Source organism: Triticum aestivum, chromosome 6A (assembly GCF_018294505.1).
Source record: "Triticum aestivum cultivar Chinese Spring chromosome 6A, IWGSC CS RefSeq v2.1, whole genome shotgun sequence".
NCBI lineage: Eukaryota > Viridiplantae > Streptophyta > Magnoliopsida > Poales > Poaceae > Triticum > Triticum aestivum.
Window position 1 is genome coordinate 554242398 of NC_057809.1, and position 25160 is coordinate 554267557.

At 49.1% G+C, this 25160-nt stretch overlaps 1 protein-coding gene across 1 annotated transcript; it reads right to left on the bottom strand.

Moving 5' to 3' along the window:
- Positions 1-16999: 16999 nt before the first annotated feature.
- LOC123128446 (transport inhibitor response 1-like protein) lies at positions 17000-20525 on the bottom strand. The gene is made up of 3 exons (XM_044548447.1): positions 19534-20525; positions 18553-19063; positions 17000-18456 (listed from the first exon to the last, which is right to left on the bottom strand). The coding sequence occupies exons 1-3, from the start codon at positions 20211-20213 to the stop codon at positions 17704-17706; spliced, it is 1944 nt and encodes a 647-aa protein (XP_044404382.1). The 5' UTR covers positions 20214-20525; the 3' UTR covers positions 17000-17703.
- Positions 20526-25160: the final 4635 nt, after the last annotated feature.

Genomic DNA, 25160 nt, shown 5'->3' on the forward strand with positions numbered 1-25160 from the left:
CGAGAAACATTTCCTTAGTCCTTTTCAGGTACTTCAGGATATTCTTGACCGCTGTCCAGTGTTCCTTGCCGGGATTACTTTGGTACCTTCCTACCAAACTGACGGCAAGGTTAACATCAGGTCTGGTACACAGCATGGCATACATAATAGAACCTATGGCTGAGGCATAGGGGATGACGCTCATCTCTTCTATATCTTCTGCCGTGGTCGGACATTGAGCTGAGCTCAATTTCACACCTTGTAACACAGGCAAGAACCTCTTCTTGGATTGATCCATATTGAACTTCTTCAATATCTTATCAAGGTATGTGCTTTGTGAAAGACCTATGAGGCGTCTTGATCTATCTCTATAGATTTTGATGCCTAATATATAAGCAGCTTCTCCAAGGTCCTTCATTGAAAAACTTTTATTCAAGTAGGCCTTGATGCTGTCCAAGAGTTCTATATCATTTCCCATCAAAAGTATGTCATCTACATATAATATGAGAAATGCTACAGAGCTCCCACTCACTTTCTTGTAAACGCAGGCTTCTCCATAAGTCTGTGTAAACCCAAACGCTTTGATCATCTCATCAAAGCGAATGTTCCAACTCCGAGATGCTTGCACCAGCCCATAAATCGAGCGTTGGAGCTTGCACACTTTGTCAGCATTCTTAGGATCGACAAAACCTTCCGGCTGTATCATATACAATTCTTCCTTAAGGAAACCATTAAGGAATGCTGTTTTGACGTCCATTTGCCATATTTCGTAATCATAGAATGCGGCAATTGCTAACATGATTCGGATGGACTTCAGCTTCGCTACCGGCGAGAAAGTCTCATCATAGTCAACCCCTTGAACTTGTTGATAACCCTTAGCGACAAGCCGAGCTTTATAGATGGTCACATTACCATCCGCGTCTGTCTTCTTCTTAAAGATCCATTTATTTTCTATGGCTCGCCGCTCAACGGGCAAGTCAGTCAAAGTCCATACTTTGTTTTCATACATGGATCCTATCTCGGATTTCATGGCTTCCAGCCATTTGTCGGAATCCGGGCCCGCCATCGCTTCTTCATAGTTCGAAGGTTCACCGTTGTCTAACAGCATGATTTCCAAGACAGGGTTGCCGTACCACTCTGGTGCGGAACGTGTCCTTGTGGACCTTCGAATTTCAGTAGGGGCTTGATCAGAAGTATCTTGATCATTGTCATTAACTTCCTCTCTAGTCGGTGCAGGCACCTCAGGAACATTTTCTTGAGTTGCGCCATTTACCGGTTCAAGAGGTAATACTTCATCAAGCTCTACTTTCCTCCCACTTACTTCTTTCGAGAGAAACTCTTTCTCCAGAAAGGACCCATTCTTGGCAACAAAGATCTTGCCTTCGGATCTGAGGTAGAAGGTGTACCCAATAGTTTCTTTTGGGTATCCTATGAAGACGCATTTTTCCGACTTGGGTTCGAGCTTTTCAGGTTGAAGTTTCTTGACATAAGCATCGCATCCCCAAACTTTTAGAAACGACAGCTTAGGTTTCTTCCCAAACCACAATTCATACGGTGTCGTCTCAACGGATTTCGACGGAGCCCTATTTAAAGTGAATGCGGCAGTCTCTAAAGCATAGCCCCAAAAAGAAAGCGGTAAATCGGTAAGAGACATCATAGATCGCACCATATCTAACAGAGTGCGATTACGACGTTCGGACACACCATTACGCTGAGGTGTTCCAGGCGGCGTGAGTTGTGAAACTATTCCACATTTTGTTAAGTGTGCTCCAAACTCGTGACTCAAGTATTCTCCTCCACGATCTGATCGTAGAAACTTGATTTTCCTGTCACGTTGATTTTCAACCTCACTCTGAAATTCCTTGAACTTTTCAAAGGTTTCAGACTTGTGTTTCATTAAGTAGATATACCCATACCTACTTAAATCATCAGTGAGGGTGAGAACATAACGATAGCCACCGCGAGCCTCAACACTCATTGGACCGCACACATCAGTATGTATGATTTCCAATAAGTCGGTTGCTCGCTCCATTGTTCCTGAGAACGGAGTCTTGGTCATTTTACCCATAAGGCATGGTTCGCATGTGTCAAATGATTCATAATCAAGAGACTCTAAAAGTCCATCAGCATAGAGCTTCTTCATGCGTTTGACACCTATGTGACCAAGGCGGCAGTGCCACAGGTATGTGGGACTATCATTATCAACCTTACTTCTTTTGGTACTCACATTATGAACATGTGTAGCATCACGTTCGAGATTCATAAAGAACAAACCATTCACCATAGGAGCATGACCATAAAACATATCTCTCATAAAAATGGAACAACCATTATTCTCAGATTTAAAAGAGTAGCCATCTCGAATTAAACGAGATCCTGATACAATGTTCATGCTCAAAGCTGGCACTAAATAACAATTATTAAGGTTTAAAACTAATCCCGAAGGGAGATGCAGAGGTAGCGTGCCGACGGCGATCACATTGACCTTGGAACCATTCCCGACGCGCATCGTCACCTCGTCCTTTGCCAGTTTCCGCTTATTCCGCAGCCCCTGCTTTGAGTTACAAATGTGAGCAACTGCACCGGTATCAAATACCCAGGAGCTACTACGGGCACTAGTAAGGTACACATCAATTACATGTATATCACATATACCTTTTGTTTTGCTGGCCTTCTTATCCGCTAAGTACTTAGGGCAGTTCCGCTTCCAGTGACCGCTTCCCTTGCAATAAAAGCACTCAGTCTCGGGCTTGGGTCCATTCTTTGGCTTCTTCCCGGCAGCTTGCTTGCCGGGCGCGGCAACCTCCTTGTCGTCCTTCTTGAAGTTCTTTTTACCCTTGCCTTTCTTGAACTTAGTGGTTTTATTGACCATCAACACTTGATGTTCCTTCCTGACTTCTACCTCTGCTGATTTCAGCATAGCAAATACTTCAGGAATGGTCTTTTCCATCCCCTGCATATTGAAGTTCATCACAAAGCTCTTGTAGCTTGGTGGAAGCGACTGGAGGATTCTGTCAATGACCGCATCATCCGGGAGATTAACTCCCAGCTGAGTCAAGCGGTTATGCAACCCAGACATAGTGAGTATGTGCTCACTGACAGAACTGTTTTCCTCCATCTTACAGTTGAAGAATTTGTCGGAGACTTCATATCTCTCGACCCGGGCATGAGCTTGGAAAACCATTTTCAGCTCTTCGAACATCGCATATGCTCCATGTCTCTCAAAACGCTTTTGGAGCCCCGGCTCTAGGCTGTAAAGCATGCCGCACTGAACGAGGGAGTAGTCATCGAAACGTGTCTGCCAAGCGTTCATAACATCTTGTTCTGCAGGGAGAACGGGTGCGTCACCAAGCGGTGCTTGTAAGACATAATCTTTCTTGGCAGCTATGAGGATGATCCTCAGGTTCTGGACCCAGTCCGTATAGTTGCTGCCATCGTCTTTCAGCTTGGTTTTCTCTAGGAACGCGTTGAAGTTGAGGACTACGTTGGCCATTTAATCTACAAGACATATTGTAAAATATTTAGACTAAGTTCATGATAATTAAGTTCAACTAATCAAATTATTAATGAACTCCCACTTAGATTAGACATCCCTCTAGTCATCTAAGTATTACATGATCCGAGTTAAACTAGACCGTGTCTGATCATCACGTGAGACGGACTAGTCAACATCGGTGAACATCTTCATGTTGATCGTATCTTCTATACGACTCATGCTCGACCTTTCGGTCTTCCGTGTTCCGAGGCCATGTCTGTACATGCTAGGCTCGTCAAGTCAACCTAAGTGTTTGCATGTGTAAATCTGTCTTACACCCGTTGTATGTGAACGTCTGAATAAAACACCCGATCATCACGTGGTGTTTTGAAACAGCGAACTGTCGCAACGATGCACAGTTAGGGGGAACACTTCTTGAAATTAGTATGAGGGATCACCTTATTTACTACCGTCGTTCTAAGTAAACAAGATGCAAAACATGATAAACATCACATGCAATCAAATAATAAACGTGACATGATATGGCCAATATCACATAGCTCCTTTGATCTCCATCTTGGGGCTCCATGATCATCTTGTCACCGGCTTGACACCATGATCTCCATCATCATGATCTCCATCATCATGTCTCCATGAAGTTGCTCGCCAACTATTACTTCTACTACTATGGCTAACGCGTTTAGCAATAAAGTAAAGTAATTTACATGGCGTTTCTTGATGACACGCAGGTCATATAAAAGAATAAAGACAACTCCTATGGCTCCTGCCGGTTGTCATACTCATCGACATGCAAGTCGTGATTCCTATTACAATAGCATGAACATCTCATACATCACATATAGATCATTCATCATTCATCACAACTTTGGCCATATCATATCACAAACCACTTGCTGCAAAAACAAGTTAGACGTCCTCTAATTGTTGTTGCAAGTTTTACGTGGCTAAATTAGGGTTCTAGCAAGAATGTTTTCTTACCTACGTTAAAGCCACAACGTGATTTGTCAACTTCTATTTACCCTTCATAAGGACCCTGTTCATCGATTTCGCTCCAACTAAAGTAGGAGAGACAGACACCCGCCAGCCACCTTATGCAACTAGTGCATGTTAGTCGGTGGAACCGGTCTCACGTAAGCGTACGTGTAAGGTTGGTCCGGGCCGCTTCATCCCACAATACCGCTGAAGCAAGAAAGGACTAGTAACGGCAAGAAAGTTGACAAATCTACGCCCACAACAAATTGTGTTCTACTCGCGCAAGAAGAACTACGCATAGACCTAGCTCTGATACCACTGTTGGGGAACGTTGCAGAAAACAAAAAATTTCCTACTCGTTTCACCAAGATCATCTAGGAGTTCATCTAGCAAAGAGTGATTAGATGCATCTACATACCTTTGTAGATCGCGCATGGAAGTGTTCAAAATAACGGTGATGATGTAGTCGTACTCGACGTGATCCAAATCACCGATGACCAGCGCCGAACGGACGGCACCTCCGCGTTCAACACACGTACGGGACGGGAGACGTCTCCTCCTTCTTGATCCAGCAAGGGGGAAGGAGAGGTTGATGAAGATCCAGCAGCACGACGGCGTGGTGGTGGATGCAGGGCGTCACAGCAGCAGGGCTTCGCCGAGACTACGAGGGAGAGACGTAACGGGGGGAGGTGGAGGCGCCAGGGGCTGGTGTAAAATCCCTCCTCTCCCCCCCACTATATATAGGGGTGCCAAGGGGGGGGGGCGCCGGCCCTAGTAGATGGCATCTACTAGGGGGGGCGGCGGCCAAGGGGAGGTTTCCCTCCCCCCCAAGGCACCTAGGGGTGCCTTCCACCACATGGACTCTTCCATGGTGGAAACCCTAGGCGCATGGGCCTATAGGGGCTGGTGCCCTTGGCCCATCTAGGCCAAGGCGCACCCCCTACAGCCCATGTGGCCCCCCGGGACAGGTGGCCCCACCCGGTGGACCCCCGGGACCCTTCCGGTGGTCCCGGTACAATACCGATAACCCCGAAACTTGTCCCGATGCCCGAAATAGCACTTCCTATATATAATTCTTTACCTCCGGACCATTCCGGAACTCCTCGTGACGTCCGGGATCTCATTCGGGACTCCGAACAACATTCGGGTTTTTGCATATACATATCTTCATAACCCTAGCGTCACCGAACCTTAAGTGTGTAGACCCTACGGGTTCGGGAGACAAGCAGACATGACCGAGACGACTCTCCGGTCAATAACCAACAGCGGGATCTGGATACCCATGTTGGCTCCCACATGCTCCACGATGATCTCATCGGATGAACCACGATGTCGAGGATTCAATCAATCCCGTACGCTATTCCCTTTGTCTATCGATATGTTACTTGCCCGAGATTCGATCGTCGGTATCCCAATACCTCGTTCAATCTCGTTACCGGCAAGTCACTTTACTCGTACCGTAATGCATGATCCCGTGACCAGACACTTGGTCACTCTGAGCTCATTATGATGATGCATTACCGAGTGGGCCCAGTGATACCTCTCCGTCATACGGAGTGACAAATCCCAGTCTTGATCCATGTCACCCAACAGACACTTTCGGAAATACCCGTAGTCTACCTTTATAGTCACCCAGTTACGTTGTGACGTTTGGCATACCCAAAGCACTCCTACGGTATCCGGGAGTTACACGATCTCATGGTCTAAGGAAAAGATACTTTGACATTGCAAAACTCTAGCAAACGAACTATACGATCTTGTGCTATGTTTAGGATTGGGTCTCGTCCATCACATCATTCTCCCAATGATGTGATCTCGTTATCAATGACATCCAGTGTCCATAGTCAGGAAACCATGACTATCTGTTGATCAACGAGCTAGTCAACTAGAGGCTCACTAGGGACATGTTGGTGTCTGTTATTCACACATGCATTACGATTTCCGGATAACACAATTATAGCATGAATAAAGACAATTATCATGAACAAGGAAATATAATAATAATGCTTTTATTATTGCCTCTAGGGCATATTTCCAACAGCTTTGAGTTACAAATGTGAGCAACTGCACCGGTATCAAATACCCAGGAGCCACTACGGGCACTAGTAAGGTACACATCAATTACATGTATATCACATATACCTTTTGTTTTGCCGGCCTTCTTATCCGCTAAGTACTTAGGGCAGTTCCGCTTCCAGTGACCGCTCCCTTGCAATAAAAGCACTCAGTCTCGGGCTTGGGTCCATTCTTTGGCTTCTTCCCGGCAGCTTGCTTGCCGAGCGCGGCAACCTCCTTGCCGTCCTTCTTGAAGTTCTTTTTACCCTTGCCTTTCTTGAACTTAGTGGTTTTATTGACCATCAACACTTGATGTTCCTTCCTGACTTCTACCTCTGCTGATTTTAGCATAGCAAATACTTCAGGAATGGTCTTTTCCATCCCCTGCATATTGAAGTTCATCACAAAGCTCTTGTAGCTTGGTGGAAGCGACTGGAGGATTCTGTCAATGACCGCATCATCCGGGAGATTAACTCCCAGCTGAGTCAAGCGGTTATGCAACCCAGACATAGTGAGTATGTGCTCACTGACAGAATTGTTTTCCTCCATCTTACAGCTGAAGAATTTGTCGGAGACTTCATATCTCTCGACCCGGGCATGAGCTTGGAAAACCATTTTCAGCTCTTCGAACATCTCATATGCTCCATGTCTCTCAAAACGCTTTTGGAGCCCCGGCTCTAGGCTGTAAAGCATGCCGCACTGAACGAGGGAGTAGTCATCGAAACGTGCCTGCCAAGCGTTCATAACATCTTGTTCCGCAGGGAGAACGGGTGCGTCACCAAGCGGTGCTTGTAGGACATAATCTTTCTTGGCAGCTATGAGGATGATCCTCAGGTTCCGGACCCAGTCCGTATAGTTGCTGCCATCGTCTTTCAGCTTAGTTTTCTCTAGGAACGCGTTGAAGTTGAGGACTACGTTGGCCATTTGATCTACAAGACATATTGCAAAGATTTTTAGACTAAGTTCATGATAATTAAGTTCAACTAATCAAATTATTAGTGAACTCCCACTTAGATTAGACATCCCTCTAGTCATCTAAGTATTACATGATCCGAGTTAAACTAGACCGTGTCCGATCATCACGTGAGACGGACTAGTCAACATCGGTGAACATCTTCATGTTGATCGTATCTTCTATACGACTCATGCTCGACCTTTCGGTCTTCCGTGTTCCGAGGCCATGTCTGTACATGCTAGGCTCGTCAAGTCAACCTAAGTGTTTGCATGTGTAAATCTGTCTTACACCCGTTGTATGTGAACGTCTGAATAAAACACCCGATCATCACGTGGTGTTTTGAAACAGCGAACTGTCGCAACGGTGCACAGTTAGGGGGAACACTTCTTGAAATTAGTATGAGGGATCACCTTATTTACTACCGTCGTTCTCAGTAAACAAGATGCAAAACATGATAAACATCACATGCAATCAAATAATAAACGTGACATGATATGGCCAATATCACATAGCTCCTTTGATCTCCATCTTGGGGCTCCATGATCATCTTGTCACCGGCTTGACACCATGATCTCCATCATCGTGTCTCCATGAAGTTGCTCGCCAACTATTACTTCTACTACTATGGCTAACGCGATTAGCAATAAAGTAAAGTAATTTACATGGCGTTTCTTGATGACACGCAGGTCATATAAAAGAATAAAGACAACTCCTATGGCTCCTGCCGGTTGTCATACTCATCGACATGCAAGTCGTGATTCCTATTACAATAGCATGAACATCTCATACATCACATATAGATCATTCATCATTCATCACAACTTTGGCCATATCATATCACAAACCACTTGCTGCAAAAACAAGTTAGACGTCCTCTAATTGTTGTTGCAAGTTTTACGTGGCTGAATTAGGGTTCTAGCAAGAACGTTTTCTTACCTACGTTAAAGCCACAACGTGATTTGTCAACTTCTATTTACCCTTCATAAGGACCCTGTTCATCGATTCTGCTCCAACTAAAGTAGGAGAGACAGACACCCGCCAGCCACCTTATGCAACTAGTGCATGTTAGTCGGTGGAACCGGTCTCACGTAAGCGTACGTGTAAGGTTGGTCCGGGCCGCTTCATCCCACAATACCGCTGAAGCAAGAAAGGACTAGTAACGGCAAGAAAGTTGACAAATCTACGCCCACAACAAATTGTGTTCTACTCGCGCAAGAAGAACTACGCATAGACCTAGCTCATGATGCCACTGTTGGGGAACGTTGCAGAAAACAAAAATTTTCCTACTCGTTTCACCAAGATCATCTAGGAGTTCATCTAGCAACGAGTCATTGGATGCATCTACATACCTTTGTAGATCACGAGCGGAAGCGTTCAAAAGAACGGTGATGATGTAGTCGTACTCGACGTGATCCAAATCACCGATGACCAGCGCCGAACGGACGGCACCTCCGCGTTCAACACACGTACGGGACGGGAGACGTCTCCTCCTTCTTGATCCAGCAAGGGGGAAGGAGAGGTTGATGAAGATCCAGCAGCACGACGGCGTGGTGGTGGATGCAGGGCGTCACAGCAGCAGGGCTTCGCCGAGACTACGAGGGAGAGACGTAACGGGGGGAGGTGGAGGCGCCAGGGGCTGGTGTAAAATCCCTCCTCTCCCCCCCACTATATATAGGGGTGCCAGGGGGGCGCCGGCCCTAGTAGATGGCATCTACTAGGGGGGGCGGCGGCCAAGGGGAGGTTTCCCTCCCCCCCAAGGCACCTAGGGGTGCCTTCCACCACATGGACTCTTCCATGGTGGAAACCCTAGGCGCATGGGCCTATAGGGGCTGGTGCCCTTGGCCCATCTAGGCCAAGGCGCACCCCCTACAGCCCATGTGGCCCCCCGGGACAGGTGGCCCCACCCGGTGGACCACCGGGACCCTTCCGGTGGTCCCGGTACAATACCGATAACCCCGAAACTTGTCCCGATGCCCGAAATAGCACTTCCTATATATAATTCTTTACCTCCGGACCATTCCGGAACTCCTCGTGACGTCCGGGATCTCATCCGGGACTCCAAACAACATTCGGGTTTCTGCATATACATATCTTCATAACCCTAGCGTCACCGAACCTTAAGTGTGTAGACCCTACGGGTTCGGGAGACAAGCAGACATGACCGAGACGACTCTCCGGTCAATAACCAACAGCGGGATCTGGATACCCATGTTGGCTCCCACATGCTCCACGATGATCTCATCGGATGAACCACGATGTCGAGGATTTAATCAATCCCGTACGCTATTCCCTTTGTCTATCGATATGTTACTTGCCCGAGATTCGATCGTCGGTATCCCAATACCTCGTTCAATCTCGTTACCGGCAAGTCACTTTACTCGTACCGTAATGCATGATCCCGTGACCAGACACTTGGTCACTCTGAGCTCATTATGATGATGCATTACCGAGTGGGCCCAGTGATACCTCTCCGTCATACGGAGTGACAAATCCCAGTCTTGATCCATGTCACCCAACAGACACTTTCGGAGATATCCGTAGTCTACCTTTATAGTCACCCAGTTAAGTTGTGACGTTTGGCATACCCAAAGCACTCCTACGGTATCCGGGAGTTACACGATCTCATGGTCTAAGGAAAAGATACTTGACATTGGAAAACTCTAGCAAACGAACTATACGATCTTGTGCTATGTTTAGGATTGGGTCTTGTCCATCACATCATTCTCCCAATGATGTGATCTCGTTATCAATGACATCCAGTGTCCATAGTCAGGAAACCATGACTATCTGTTGATCAACGAGCTAGTCAACTAGAGGCTCACTAGGGACATGTCAGTGTCTGTTATTCACACATGTATTACGATTTCCGGATAACACAATTATAGCATGAATAAAGACAATTATCATGAACAAGGAAATATAATAATAATGCTTTTATTATTGCCTCTAGGGCATATTTCCAACACCTAGGAGGTGCCTTCCCCTCCTAGGACTCTTTCTTTAGGGTTTCCCCCACCCTAGGCGCATGGGCCCTAGGGGAAGTGGCGCCCTAGCCCACTTTGGGCTGGATCCCTTCCCACTTCAGCCCATGGGGCCCTCCGGGATAGGTGGCCCCACCCCGTGGACCCCCGGGACCCTTCCGGTGGTCCCGGTACAATACCGGTGACCCCGAAACTTGTCCCGATGGTCGAAATAGCACTTCCTATATATAATTCTTTACCTCCGGACCATTTCGGAACTCCTCGTGACGTCCGGGATCTCATCCGGGACTCCGAACAACATTCGGGTTACTGCATATACATATCCCTACAACCCTAGCGTCATCGAACCTTAAGTGTGTAGACCCTACGGGTTCGGGAACCATGCAGACATGACCGAGACGTTCTCCGGTCAATAACCAACAGCGGGATCTGGATACCCATGTTGGCTCCCACATGTTCCACGATGATCTCATCGGATGAACCACGATGTCAAGGACTTAATCAATCCCGTATACAATTCCCTTTGTCTAGCGGTATGTTACTTGCCCGAGATTCGATCGTCGGTATCCCGATACCTTGTTCAATCTGGTTACCAGCAAGTCTCTTTACTCGTTCCGTAACACATCATCCCGTGATCAACTCCTTGATCACATTGTGCACATTATGATGATGTCCTACCGAGTGGGCCCAGAGATACCTCTCCGTCACACGGAGTGACAAATCCCAGTCTCGATTCGTGCCAACCCAACAGACACTTTCGGAGATACCCGTAGTGCACCTTTATAGCCACCCAGTTACGTTGTGATGTTTGGCACACCCAAAGCACTCCTACGGTATTCGGGAGTTGCACAATCTCATGGTCTAAGGAAATGATACTTGACATTAGAAAAGCTTTAGCATACGAACTACATGATCTTTGTGCTAGGCTTAGGATTGGGTCTTGTCCATCACATCATTCTCCTAATGATGTGATCCCGTTATCAATGACATCCAATGTCCATGGTCAGGAAACCGTAACCATCTATTGATCAACGAGCTAGTTAACTAGAGGCTTACTAGGGACATGGTGTTGTCTATGTATCCACACATGTATCTGAGTTTCCTATCAATACAATTCTAGCATGGATAATAAACGATTATCATGAACAAGGAAATATAATAATAACTAATTTATTATTGCCACTAGGGCATATTTCCAACAGATACCACCTACCAACTGAGTAGAGATCAGAAAAGGTAAGAATCAACGTGTTAGGAAAGTTAGGATTTGAATTGATTTCCATGAAAATGGGTTTTATTCTTTGTAACGTGATATCAATACCTGCCCGTTTGTGACATGCCTACCAACTGAGTAGAGATTAGAAAAGGTAAGAATCAATGTGTTACGAAATTAGGATTTGAATTGATTTCCATGAAAATGGGTTTTATTGTTTGTAACCTGATATCAATACCTGCCCGTTTGTGACATGCATGGTTAGGAAAGTTTGCAAATGTTAAGAAAGTTTTTAATGGGAGAGTGAAAAAAATCACCGTGAGGATATAATAATGGAAGGTGAGACAAAAATAAACCAGACGAAAAAAAACGACGAAAAAAAATCTACGAAGGTTAACCTACGAAAAAACCCGGACGAAAGTGGTGGAACGAAAATTGACCGGCGGAGACTATCAACTGCTCCATTAGGAGTAGAGATGTTACTACTTACCAAGTTACCCCCAATGCTAAACCTAATGTTAGTGTATACTACTTCTAATCATTTTTATCACACCCTCATGCATCATTAAAACCAAAAGAACATCAACTAAAAAATAGAATCAGTGAACATGTACTTATGAAAGAGAAAAAACGCAAGATGAAACCAATATACAGTTTTTGAAGCCTTCCCAAGCCAACCAAGGCCATGCTGACGTTGATTGTTCCGTCTGCATCGCCATGGAAGTCGCATAGCCATCCTGCATTGCTACCCAGCCCAATGCCTGGAACGCACACAGGCCATCGTCGTGATCCTCCCAGCAGCTGGCACGTGATCTCCACACCAACCATAACCTCCGTCGTCTCCACTCCACCACATCTTGTGCCTGGTCTCTCGCCAACCAAGTTAACTTCCTGACAGTCTCATCCCCTTCCAAGCGAGGGCCAGCACGCCCTTGCAAGCATCCGCACTGGAGTGTCCGACCATCCTGCGTTTCATTGGATCGAGCCCCTGGCAACCACCAGTATCGTGACTTCAGGGAGAGATAGGAGACGATGGTGCGGCGCCGGATCGGGAAGAGATGGGAAACGGGGCGGCGGTGCCGGGAGAGCTCCATGAACGGGATATGAGCCCACCCTCGCCGCAGCCACCGTGGACTGCCCTCGGATACGCCAACCCCGGCGCCGGGGGTGGCCCCTCCCCGTCGCTGATGTCGCCGCCCAGCCGTCTGCCCCTAGCCCGGATTCCCGTCCTCGCACTCCTGAACATCGTCTCGATAACCGCACTGCTCCAGCATGGTCTCGAGCGTCCTCCGCCGTAGCTGCAGCTCCAGGGCCTCTGAGGCCGCCCTTCGCCTATTCGCCGACGACATGGAGGCCGCAGGCTCCACCGAGAACCCTAGGCGCACGCGATGGGTGGCGGCCGGCCGGCTTCGCTTCGCAGCTGGGGAGGAAGAGGGACATAGGTTCGTAGGTTTCAGTCACGCTGGTTTTTCTTGCTTGTTTCTTTTGTGCGTGCAGAATTGTGGGGAATCCTCGGGGATTGTGCGATCGAGGTTTGGGAGTAGGAAGCGAAGATACCACCTACCAACTGAGTAGAGATCAGAAAAGGTAAGAATCAACGTGTTAGAAAAGTTAGGATTTGAATTGATTTCCATGAAAATGGGTTTTATTGTTTGTAACGTGATAACAATACCTGCCTGTTTGTGACATGCATGGTTAGGAAAGTTTGCAAATGTTAAGGAAGTTTTTAATGGGAGAGTGAAAAAAATCACCGTGAGGATATAATAATGGAAGGTGAGACAAAAATAAACCAGACGAAAAAAACCTACGAAGGTTAACCTACGAAAAAACCCAGACGAAAGTAGTGGGACGAAAATTGACCGGGACTACCAACTGCTCCATTAGGAGTAGAAATTGGAAAGGTGCTAATATTTCCAACACATGCTTGGCATCCCTCTTTGTATTTCTGTGGGACACTCTCCAGTTTTCCTGTGATCCGAGCGTGACATTTCACGCATGGCCACTCAAAAAGACGGAAAATAGAATTGGATTCAAAAAGACGGAAATAGAATTGGATCCGATCAAAAAGTCTCGTGACCCTACTGCGCCGGGAGCAGGAGGCCGACGACGCGTCTCATCGGCGACCACCCTTCGTTCAGACTTGTCAACGCCTCGTTTTCTTTTCTTCCCCGCCCAACACAAGACCAGATTCTGACCCCATTGTCCTCCCCGGTAGTGACCAAAGAGGACCTCGCCCTCGCAGGACCGATGCCACCGCCGGCCTTCTCACCGAGCTGCTCAAGCACCCGTTCCTCTCACAGAGAGATACCACGAGATCATTCAGGCTCCGGGATAAGGCCTCCCCGGGCGCATTTCCACGTGCGAAAGAAACGTCGCGGGTGGCTTTTCTTCCTTACCGTATATGTAAAGGCGAAAGGAGCGTCTCGTGCTTGTAGCGCCGGCGATCCTCCCCTCTCCCCTCCCTTGTCAGTTGTCCATTCGAGCATATATCGTGGCACTGTTGGGTGAAAGGCGAAAGAGCGGAGGGGTGGTGGACGGATCGCAACGCGGCCAAAAGGTTGCCACGCGCCGGCCGCCGTCGGCACCGCCCCCGCCCCGGAGCACGTCGAGTCGCCCGAGATCACGTTCCGATCTTTCGTCCCGGCGCACGTCGATCGCCCACCGGCATCGCTCGCTCTCCGCAGCGCGCGGCCATGACATGCCATGGCATCCGGCGTCGATCGGCAACGACGCGTCGCCTGCCGGCCTCGTTGGTTCTCTGCTGCGCCGGACGACGACCACGCACGCGTGTCGCTCGCCGTGTCCTGGCTCGATCGTGCGCGGAGCCGCGCACGGGTACTACTATTATTATCACGCAAAGATCGATGGTTTTGCCCGCCCCCACGTGGTCGACTCACCTGCTCTCCACTCGTATCGCCGGGAGATCTGATCTGGGCCGCTTTGGCGGGCAGGTAGGTACGCACATGCATGACACGAGCCTATCTCAGCCTCGATCGGCCGAGCTTTCTGAATGACTTCGCACCAGCGCCGGCCGATAGCTCGTCCCGTCTTCGCAAACCAGCACATGTTTCAGAACATCAGCTGCGGTGGTGACGGTGATCACGACAGGTTCGCCGCCACGATAAAAGAGCGGACGGAGAGTGGTTTGCGTAGGACGACTGACCGTCGACGGCGACCGGTTCGGCGTCCTTCGGTAGACTTTGGCCATGAAAATCCATAGCTCATGTGCTGCACGGCGTAGGCGGCATATGTGTCGCCGTCTCGTGGCGTCGCGCGGGCCTTTGATATCGATCATGGGGCGGTAAGCTGCTCTGTCTCGTCCCAATAATTGATTTCCTCTGGGCGGGCGGATGGTTGCTGACGAGGAAGACAGCGACTCGCGCCTGGAGGTTTCACGTTCTTTGCCCGCGCACCACACGACCTCGCTGGTAGAGACTTGTCCAAAAGATTTGTGCTCTTGATTTTCGGATGGCTACTTGCGAGATTTTTTCCTTTCCCTACCATACTACAAAGTGAAAAGCGGGTTGGATATGCGACGTGCCGTAACAGAACAATGGGGTGAAGTTGATGTGACCTTCCCGACGACGTATTCTCGAAAAAAAATCTTCCGACAATGTAGCATTTCTTCCTTTTGGAATCAATATAGTAGAAATATCATGGAAGAACAGGGATTTTGGTTTGGGTGTGTTTATGTCTCAGTCGACTCAGACTTAACCATGCCTCGGTCAAGTGATATAGTATTTAGGAAGAAAAAGGAAAAACCGAAAATAAATTATTGTACGAATCTTCATGCAAGATCAAAGGAGTATAGCATCGACTGAGACATAACAAAGTCTAAGTCGACTGAGACTTAGCAAAACTGTTTTGGTTTTCATCCACAGCTTTAGCCAAGGGATTACTTTGTACTCCCTTTGTCCCAAAAAGTGACTCGGCTTTGAGGAAGATCTAGGAGCAAATATTATGGCAACAACATTTGTTCGTTTGGTAAGTAAATCTACATGGATTTTTGGAAGGAAAAAAACGAGCATGGCGACTCTGTTTTTCTACTTCCCGACTGATCTCCTGGCTTCAAGTTGAGGAAATTCTAGAAAATTAATGGATAAGGATCTCATTTGATTTCACATTCGACAAGAAAAGGTGCCTTGTGTTTACATAGTGCTGGGGTTACATCCAAGGACCAAGGCTGACTAGTAGCATGCCGAGCATAGATTTAACAGTTGACACTACCAAGCAAACCTAAAAAGGCTTAGGAGCACAATGATCATGGCTCCACTGTTTTCCTACTCCCCAGTTGACTTTCCAGCTTTCAGTCGAGCAAAAGGCAGGGAGAAACAATTAGTGGATAAGGGCCTCGTGTCGCATCGACAAGAAAAGGTGGCTTGTGTTTGCGTAGTGTTAAGGCTGACTTATAAGATGCTGAGGATAGATTAATGGTTGACACTGCCAAACTACCAAGTAAACCTAAAAGGGTTTTGAAACAGAATCATTGCGGCTCCTACTCCGCGACCGATTGATTGGCTCGGAGTTGAGGGGGGAAAAGCAGAGAACTCTGGATAAGAGTCCACTGCACATGGACAAGAACTGTGGCTTGTGTTTATCTAGACTTGGGTTACATCAGGTCTGACTTCATAGGATGCTTATAAGGATATGTGATGAATATTTAGTACTGCCAGTAAAGTGAGGGAGTAGTGACTGTTGAATTAGCACCAACTGGGCAATGCTTCAACAAAAGCTGAAGAAACTTTTTTGGACACAAATATCTGGTTTTGATTCAAGTTGTGGGTATTTTTGGAACCAGGATAAGAGTTGGATTAGTCATAACAAGCTAGAATCCAGTGACAGCCAGCCCCCTCAGGGGAAGGCAGAGATCTACAAATCATCAGCACACACCTTTGTCTAGCCAATTACTCCCTCCGTCCTAAAATAAGTGTCTCAACTTTAGTACAACTTTGGGAGTTGGGACACTTATTTTGCAATGTAGGGAGTATTTTGGAACATGAGAGTATATGTTAATGTGTCGGGGAGTAAACCATTACCTTTTTCCTCTTGCCTTGTGGAAGCTGCAGGCTCTGCCCATTGGGAGCTTCGAGCTTTTGAACCCTCCAGGGATCTACAGAGGAGAAGGGTGGAAAGGCAGATCACCATCTGACAGTGGATGTCATGCAGATCTACATGAAACAAGGACCAAGGACCACTCTTGAGATCAAATCATTAGTAGGTCATGTCCTTATCATGTGCCAATACACAGGCAGAGGGCATTTATTGCTGTGGTGGTAGCAACAGAGCAGTCATAATCAAAGTACTAGCATGATCATGGCAAATGAACAGGCAACAAAGCAAGGAGAACGTGGTAACAAATTGATGCTGACTGAATTTGATCATCCAATATCTTCTTGATTAATAACAGCAGAAGGTTGTGACCAGGAAAAGTGATAGTGGTCTACATTGATCTACAAAAATAAGTTGTGGAAACTATAAAAAATGGGAAGAGAAAATTTATCGTAGCTGGGATAATCTAAAATACAAGGCAAAAAAGTTGATGGAACATTGCAACATAGATAATGCCGTTCCTTCGTCTGAGCAGATAGACTGAACAGTACGTGGCAAAACATCAATGGCTGGAGACTTGAGGGCAAAAGGAACCATGTAAAATCTCTGCTGCCGAATTGGAGTCAACCTGCAGCCAATCTCTGTGCAATCACTAATCGGTTCCGACAACTCAACTACGGTACAACAAAGGCATCAGTCTGGTGCTGGCCAGGAAAATAACTCAGATTCCATTGGGAATACAGTGACTCACAAGATGAGATGCCTCACCAAGGTACATACATCAAAGAAACCTCGTACAGGTTCAAGTCTCGACACAATCAGCCCAGAGAAGAATAATTGATGGTTTGCTTAATTAAATGATGCATTCATATTCCCCACAATTCAAAATCATCCGCGGGGAGCTTCCTCTCTGGCTCTGGAATACTTGAACAGGAATACAACAGCAATGATCGGGAATAGTAGAACAAACATGACCGTACAACAAACTTCTTCAATGGCAGTACTACAAGATGTTGACAAATGATGGAGCATCTTCCCTTGGTCCTGCCAACGATCGATACAGGTACAGCTTATCAACGGTATCCATTTCCCCTTCATTTTCCTTCATTACTTCAACCACCAGATTAGGCATTTGCTGAGCTACATCCCCACAACCCTTCACAGTTAGCCTGCATGAGTTCATCCAAAAGAACCTCATGTTGTAAAAATAGTTCAGGCCAGAGAGCAATCCTTTGTCGCCAAAAGGGCTATCTCTGACCTCGAGCTTCTGCAACCTAGTGCACCCCTCAAACACATGCTGAAGAGACATGTCACTATTCCCAGCAAAGGCAACAGACAGAGTCTTTATGAGTTTTCCGTGTCTCCCAATGTATGCAAACGCCTTATCAGTGAGCAGGCCAGAGACTGAGAGTCTGGTGAGCTTCTTGCAGTTCATCACAATCGCCCCAAAACCCTCATCCATGGGCGCCCCGGTAATCCGATCAGGGCGGTGGCGGCCCATAATACAGAGGCGGAACACCAAAAGGTCAGGGCAGTTCTCGGACATAGCAATTACTGCTGCATTTGTCATGCGCTGGCAAAAGTAGAGAATTGATTCGAGCTTTCGGCAGCCTTCTGAGATTGCCTGGAGACCAATATCTGAGACTGAGCCCTCAGAATCCTCGGTGGCATCCAGAGGAAAAACACGTAGCTCACGGAGATTTGAGCATGTTTCAGCCACAGCCCTAAGGCCTTCATCACCCACAGTATCAAGAACCTACAATAAGAAATTGGAACACCAACACCTGATGTCAAAGTACATAAACCAATATATCTATCAATGTGACGACAAATGAAATCACAAAATACTTACCCATAAAGTGCGAAGATTGATGCAATGGCGAATAACTGGTATGAACTCTTCATCTGTTAGACCCGCAAAGCTAAAATTGAGGGAAGTGAGATTGGCACAAACTTGGTAGATTGCTGGGAGGTATGCTGCATTGGCATCCAAGAAACCTGACAAACAAACAAGTGATCTGGACGCCGCGAAAGAGGTAGCGAGCTCAGACACAGACAAAGCACCCCCAGGGCCTGGCTCAGATCGGAATGATCCAGTGCCAAGGTGAGTTAGATGGGGTGCCCTTGCCATGAGACGACGCAACTGCTCTATCGACACATGATCATTGACGCGCAGACGACGCAGAGCTGGTGAGCGTGCAACAAGTGCCTCCAGGGCCTCAAAGTTGAATGGGACACTAACACAATCAAATACAAGCGATTCCAGCGACGTGTTGCTCTCTGGAAACTTGGAGATCCAATCCACCACCTCGCTCTCCTCCTCATGGAAATAATCTTCAGTCAGATCCAGTACCCGAAGATGCCTAAAAAATAAATGCAACGATCCATAAGATGATACCACTCTTGAGTACTAGTATATCATAGTTTGAGACATTTGTTTGCTAGAACTATTTGCCATAACCATGACAAGAAAACGATCAAAAGTTGAGTGCTACTAACGGCAAAGATTCGAGTGTGGCACTACCAAGTGTCACGAACTGAGTAGAGCTCAAGAACAATAAAGATCTAGCTTTGAGAGAACGTGTAGGGATGAGAACCCGGCGCGGCAATAAAAGCTAGTGTAGCCTAGATCAGATTCTGATCCAGGGCAAAGTCGGACCAATAAAACCGAAAAAAGCATAAAGGAGTAGGCGTGCACATTAAATAAAGCGGGGAATGGCATGATGCAGCTGAGAAATGAACAAATGCGCCAATGGCAGTACGATACTGTCCCAGCCCGTAAAGTTGATACGTTCGTTGATACCCAAAGACGAGAAAGGGAAGGGAAGCGTACCGGCAGCCCTCGGCGATGACGGCGAGGCCGCGGGTGGTGAAGCCGTCGCAGCAGACGAGCGAGAGCTCCTTGAAGAGCGGGAAGGACTTGGGGATGAGCGCGAGCTCGTCGTCGGAGACGGTCATCCGCTTGAGGCAGATGCGCTCGAGGCGCGGGTAGGCGGGGCCGAGCGCGGCGACCCAGGGGGAGACGTAGGCGCCCCAGCCGTGCGGCACGAGGCTGAAGTCGGCGAAGCGGGGCTTCCCCTTGAGCACGACGGCGCGCACGCCCCCGAAGCGCTCGACGGCGCGGCGCGGCGAGACGGCGTAGCAGTTGCCGATGAAGAGCTCGCGGCGGGTCTGCGCCTCGGCGCGGTACCAGGAGCGGCAGACGAGCGAGGCCGCGTTGCGGTCGCGCGCCGCCGTGAGGAACTCGAGCACGCTCTCCAGCACGTTCTCCAGCACCTGGTCCGGCGGCGCCCACCTCCCGCCGTTGCCGTTGCCGCCCCTCAGATCCGGCGCCCACCTGTCGCCCCGTCCCGCCCCGCCGTCGCCGTCGTCGTCGTCCTCCGACATCCGCGACGGCGACGAGCCGGAGGAGTCGTCGTCCGCCGCCGCGCCGCGCATGCTGGCGGGGGCTAGGGTTGCGGCGGGCTGGGGGATCGGAGCGGGGGAGGGGGAGGAGGAGGGGGGAGCGCTCATGTGGCGAGGCGCTGGAGGTGAAAAGGATTAAATAATGATTAGATCTGAGGAGCGAGCGAGGTGGACTGAGGGAAGCAATGCCCGTCCTTTTTATTCCTCTCGCTCTCGCCCTCCCTCCTCGCCGGTGAAAGTTTGGATTTTTGGAGACGGATGGATGGATGGATGGGGAGCGGTGATGCGATCGGGCGTACTACACCGGACAGCAGTGCCCGGAGACGACCGGGAAAGCACGGAAGAGGACGGGGATGTACGTACGAATTTACGTTGCGCCACGGAGAGATTGAAGAGACATGGCCTGCTCCGGGTGCGGCCAATTATATGATGCATCAGGGTGTTTGTTCTTGAAATACAAGTATAGTTCCACAAGTTTAGTCTTTTCCAGTAACTTTCCTGATGCGGTAGGTTGTTGGAACAGGTGTTAACCAGTCAGTTTCAAGTAGAAAAATATGCTATAAGAGCAACTTCAATGAGGTGATCCATTTCGTCCACCGTCGTCCGTTTGAATTGGCGCGGACAGAAAAGTCGGCCCAATGCGTCGACCCAAACGGACGCGTGTACGCTTTCATCCGCCTGCCGACCCATTTCCGGCCCATTTTTTAGCCGGATTTGCGTCGGCGTGGACACAAAACGGACGCGTGCTTGCCCTGTTTTCTCACCGGGGCCGCTGGTCGGTGGCACATTGGTCTCTCCATATCAAACAACACACCCTCGCCCGCCTGCTTCGTCGCCGATAGTTCTAGCATACGCGGATAAAAAAAGACCAACTACTCATCGCTTTCCGACTCCGACTCGATAATGTCCTCCTCCGACGTCTGAATGTAGGCGTCAGCATGCTGCTCGTCTTTGAAGTCCCAAGCCCCACGTTTCTCGTAGCTTTAGTTTCAATTGAGCGGCCTGCTTCCGCGAACGCTTGTCCTTCCGATAGGCGGCTCGCTCCGTCCTCCTCGCGTCCCTCTCCGTCCTCCTTTGCTTGTAGAACTGACGCTCGTCGATGATGTCCTGTGCGAAGCGTTCGCGCCACACCATAATGGCTTCCACGTCCATCTCGGCGATGGCGAGGCGACGCTCCCGCCTCCGGTGGACATGACGATCCTCGTTGGTGAACAGCCGCGGGAGAGGCGCGAGATCCTACGCCCGCGGGCTCGACACGTCGGGAAAATTCATATCCCGACGAGGCCTCAGGAGGCGCCACGCCGCCGCGTCGTGCGCACGGGCCTCCTCCTCTGCGGTGTTGAAGGTGCCGAGGATGAGGCGTTTCTCGCCAAACCAGATCTCGGAGGAGAAGGCGCCGGAGCGGCGCTTGCGGACTCCGCAAAAATCCAAAGCGCCTAGGCGACGCATCGACATGGTGGCGCAGAGGCGGCAAGGTTAGTGAGAGGCGGCGAGACGAGTGGGCGGCGGACAGAGTGTGGAGGGAGCGCCTTCTTATAACGAGGGTCAGCCGCGGCGCGCGCGCGGACCATTCCCGCGCGCTGGAGCGCCAAAACCAGCGCGCTAGGCCGCTTTTCCCCCCCGCGCGCGAACCTTTCTCGCGCGCTGGAGCGCCAAAACCAGGGCGACGACATGGCCGCTGGCATGATCTAAAGCGCGCGCAGTCATGAAATGGGTCGGCCCGTTGGGCGCACTGCCGACCCAAATCTAAAAGAGTGTGGACGGCGGGCGGGCAGCCAACCCAAATGGACAAAAAGCGGACAAAAACACCGTCCGTTTGGGTCGGCCCGTTGGAGCTGCTCTAAAAGCTCCCACAGCCGGACCTCTCAAACACTCCTTTCCTCTCCCTACACCCGAGCGGCCGACCTAGCCAGTAAGAACAACTCCAATGGGGCGACCCATTTCGTCCACCCGCATCCGTTTGGGTCGGTGCGGGCAAAAGTGGTGGCCTAACGCGCCGACCCAAACCCAAATCACGTCCGCTTCGCGTCTGCGCCGACGCATTTGCGGCCCAAATTTGCGCCCCAAATGCGTCAGTGCGGACACCGACCAGACGCCACGCGCGCCTTCTCGCTGTCCGCAGCGTCCCCACCTGACGACCGTCCAACTACCCGCTGCCCACGCGGTCAGCTTAATTTATAATCACGGGCCCACGCGTCAGCGACGGCGGTCGCCCTTTTAGGCCGACCGTCCGGCGGGGCCGTTCTCATCCAAACTCGCCGTCCACATCTAGGCAAGCTCGCTCCCCCATCGCCGGCAAATCCTAGACAACCCTAGCCAACCCTAGCCAAATGGGGCTCTTCTCCGGCGCCGGCAGTAGCAGCAAGGCCAAGGGCAAGGCCCTTGCTGTCCCTTTCCCCTTCGAGTTCCTACCACCTCCGCCGACGTCGGCTCACAGGCAGAGGGTGCGCGTGAACGTGCCAGTGCACCACGCGGAGTGGCACTGGCAGCCCGCGTGCCTCTGTCGTACCCCGACGTGACCCTGCCGCACGATTGGCATCTGGATCCAGAAAGGATCCCAGTGTCGGCGGTGCCGCGGATGGCTAGGGTGCACGCGGAGGAGGTGCGGCGCCGGCGGGCGAGTACGAGGAGATGCTCGAGCGCGACCTCGAGGAGGAGGTGCGCGAGGCTGAGGAGGAGGCGCGCCAGGTCACGGCTGCACAGGCGGCCGCACAGCCCCCCGCGCCGGAACAGCCCCCCACGCCTGCACTGCCCGCACCGAAACAGCTGTCCGCGGCCTACATCGCCGCCGCCTGGAACACGACGTTCCCTTGGGTCGGGCCTGCGCCGACGCTCATCGACCTCACCGACCCCGAGGACGACAACGACACCTAGGGCAGCGCGCCACCTCGTAGTTTAGTTTTTTTAATGCTAATGTGGACGCGTGGACTCTCGCCGACCTTCCTGGCTGGCTTTAATGTTTAATTAAGTTGTTTTTATTTTAAATATGCATGCACAATTTTTTTTGTCGGCGCTGTCAAAATGGGTCGGGCGAGCGTTGGGCGCCTACGCCGACCCAAACGCGGAAGCGGACGTCCGTGTCCGCCTGACCAACCCAAACAGACAAAAAGTGGACGAAATCGTCGTCCGTTTGGGTCGGCCCGTTGTAGTTGCTCTAACCGGTCATGAAAATGATGTCCCAGACGCACCTCTCAAACTGGCATCATACGTTTGGGTTGTCCGTCGCCCCTCAAACCCAGCCCATATCTGGGACGGATATCATAAGGTCCGGATGGGTCCGGCACGCCAGATCCAACGAACCAGACCGACCCAAATCCCTTCAAATTGGTATAGTCCACCAAATCGATCGCCCTCCTCCCGCATTGTCCTCCATTTCGCGCAATGTTGTGTGGTGCAAGGGACTCGGGGCGACATATGGTGATCAATTGCTCAACGGTACGATGTATATGGACACTCTTTGATGAGTCTTTAGTCGAACAAATGTGCCAACATGTCAATGAGAACCCGCGGGATTGGTTGTTCAACATGATTGAGGTACTATCGCCTGATCTTTTTGGGTGTGAAGATGAAGGTCATGTATGATGATATCTATCAGAGCCCATTGTCCACACACTTGTTCATACAATCATACATAAGTGATCTTCAGGTGCTGAACAAGCCAACGACATTGACGTGACAAATCAAAGCCCCGAGGCCTTCACATTGGCTCAAACTACCAGAAAACATTGCAAGGTAAATGTAGACGCTGTTGTCGCCAAGAGTTCTGGGGGCGGTTTAGTTGCAGCCATTTCCAGAGATAGGGAAGGCTTGTTCTTGGGTGCATCAACCATTGTATTCAAGTCCATCACAGATCCCACCACATTGGAAGCGTTGGCGCTCAGGGAGGCGATGGCATTATAGGAATCTATACATGTTGCTTCAGATTGCAAGGTGGTAATCGATGACATCAAGCAGAAGAGTAGGGCAGTCTACGGTGCCATTATACATGAAATCATAGATTACTCTAGAGGTTTTACTCCATGTAATTTCGTTCATGAGTTTAGGAGCTCGAATTTTGAGACTTGCATTTTAACGAAAGCGTGCTTTACAACTAGGGGTTGGCCATCATGTTTGATTAGGCCACCCCAGTGATCTCATCCCTTTGAACATTGTGATGGTTTAAAGCTTCGCTGATTGTCTCAAAAAAAGGAGGTCTCATGTGTTTTTTTGAGAGAAATGTCGGCTTAATTGATTACTTAGAACAAAGTTACAAAGAGTCTCCCGGATACATTCTGGAGCAGAATGGAAAACAACAAGACTAGGTAAATACTTACAAGACTTAGCTAAAATATGAGCAGCTACATTAACTTGCCGATGAACACACTTGAACTCCACAGAGTCAAAGATCCTCGAAGAAACCCTAATATCATTTACCACAGTACCAGTGATGGAACGGTCAAATGTGCTAGCATTAATCCTATTCACAAGAGACTGGAAATCTGTAGCAAAAATCACATTGGAGAAGTGTTCATCGCATGCTAGTGAAGGAAATATGCCCTAGAGGCAATAATAAAGTTATTATTTATTTCCTTATATCATGATAAATGTTTATTATTCATGCTAGAATTGTATTAACCGGAAACATGATACATGTGTGAATACATAGACAAACAAAGTGCACTAGTATGCCTCTACTAGACTAGCTCGTTAATCAAAGATGGTTATGTTTCCTAGCCATGGACATGAGTTGTCATTTGATTAACGAGATCACATCATTAGGAGAATGATGTGATTGACTTGACCCATTCCGTTAGCTTAGCACTTGGTCGTTTAGTTTGTTGCTGTTGCTTTCTTCATGACTTATACATGTTCCCGTGACTATGAGATTATGCAACTCCTGTTTACCGGAGGAACACTTTGTGTGCTACGAAATGTCACAACGTAACTGGGTGATTATAAAGGTGCTCTACAGGTGTCTCCAAAGGTACTTGTTGGGTTGGCATATTTCGAGATTAGGATTTGTCACTCCGATTGTCGGAGAGGTATCTCTAGGCCCACTCGGTAATACACATCACT

Coding starts and splice junctions, on each gene's coding strand:
- LOC123128446 (XM_044548447.1), bottom strand. CDS start 20,213: ATGAGCGCTCCCCCCTCCTCCTCCCCCTCCCCCGCTCCGATCCCCCAG. Junction 19,064..19,533: donor GTCATCGCCGAGGGCTGCCG/GTACGCTTCCCT, acceptor TTTATTTTTTAG/GCATCTTCGGGTACTGGATC. Junction 18,457..18,552: donor TCAATCTTCGCACTTTATGG/GTAAGTATTTTG, acceptor TTCTTATTGTAG/GTTCTTGATACTGTGGGTGA.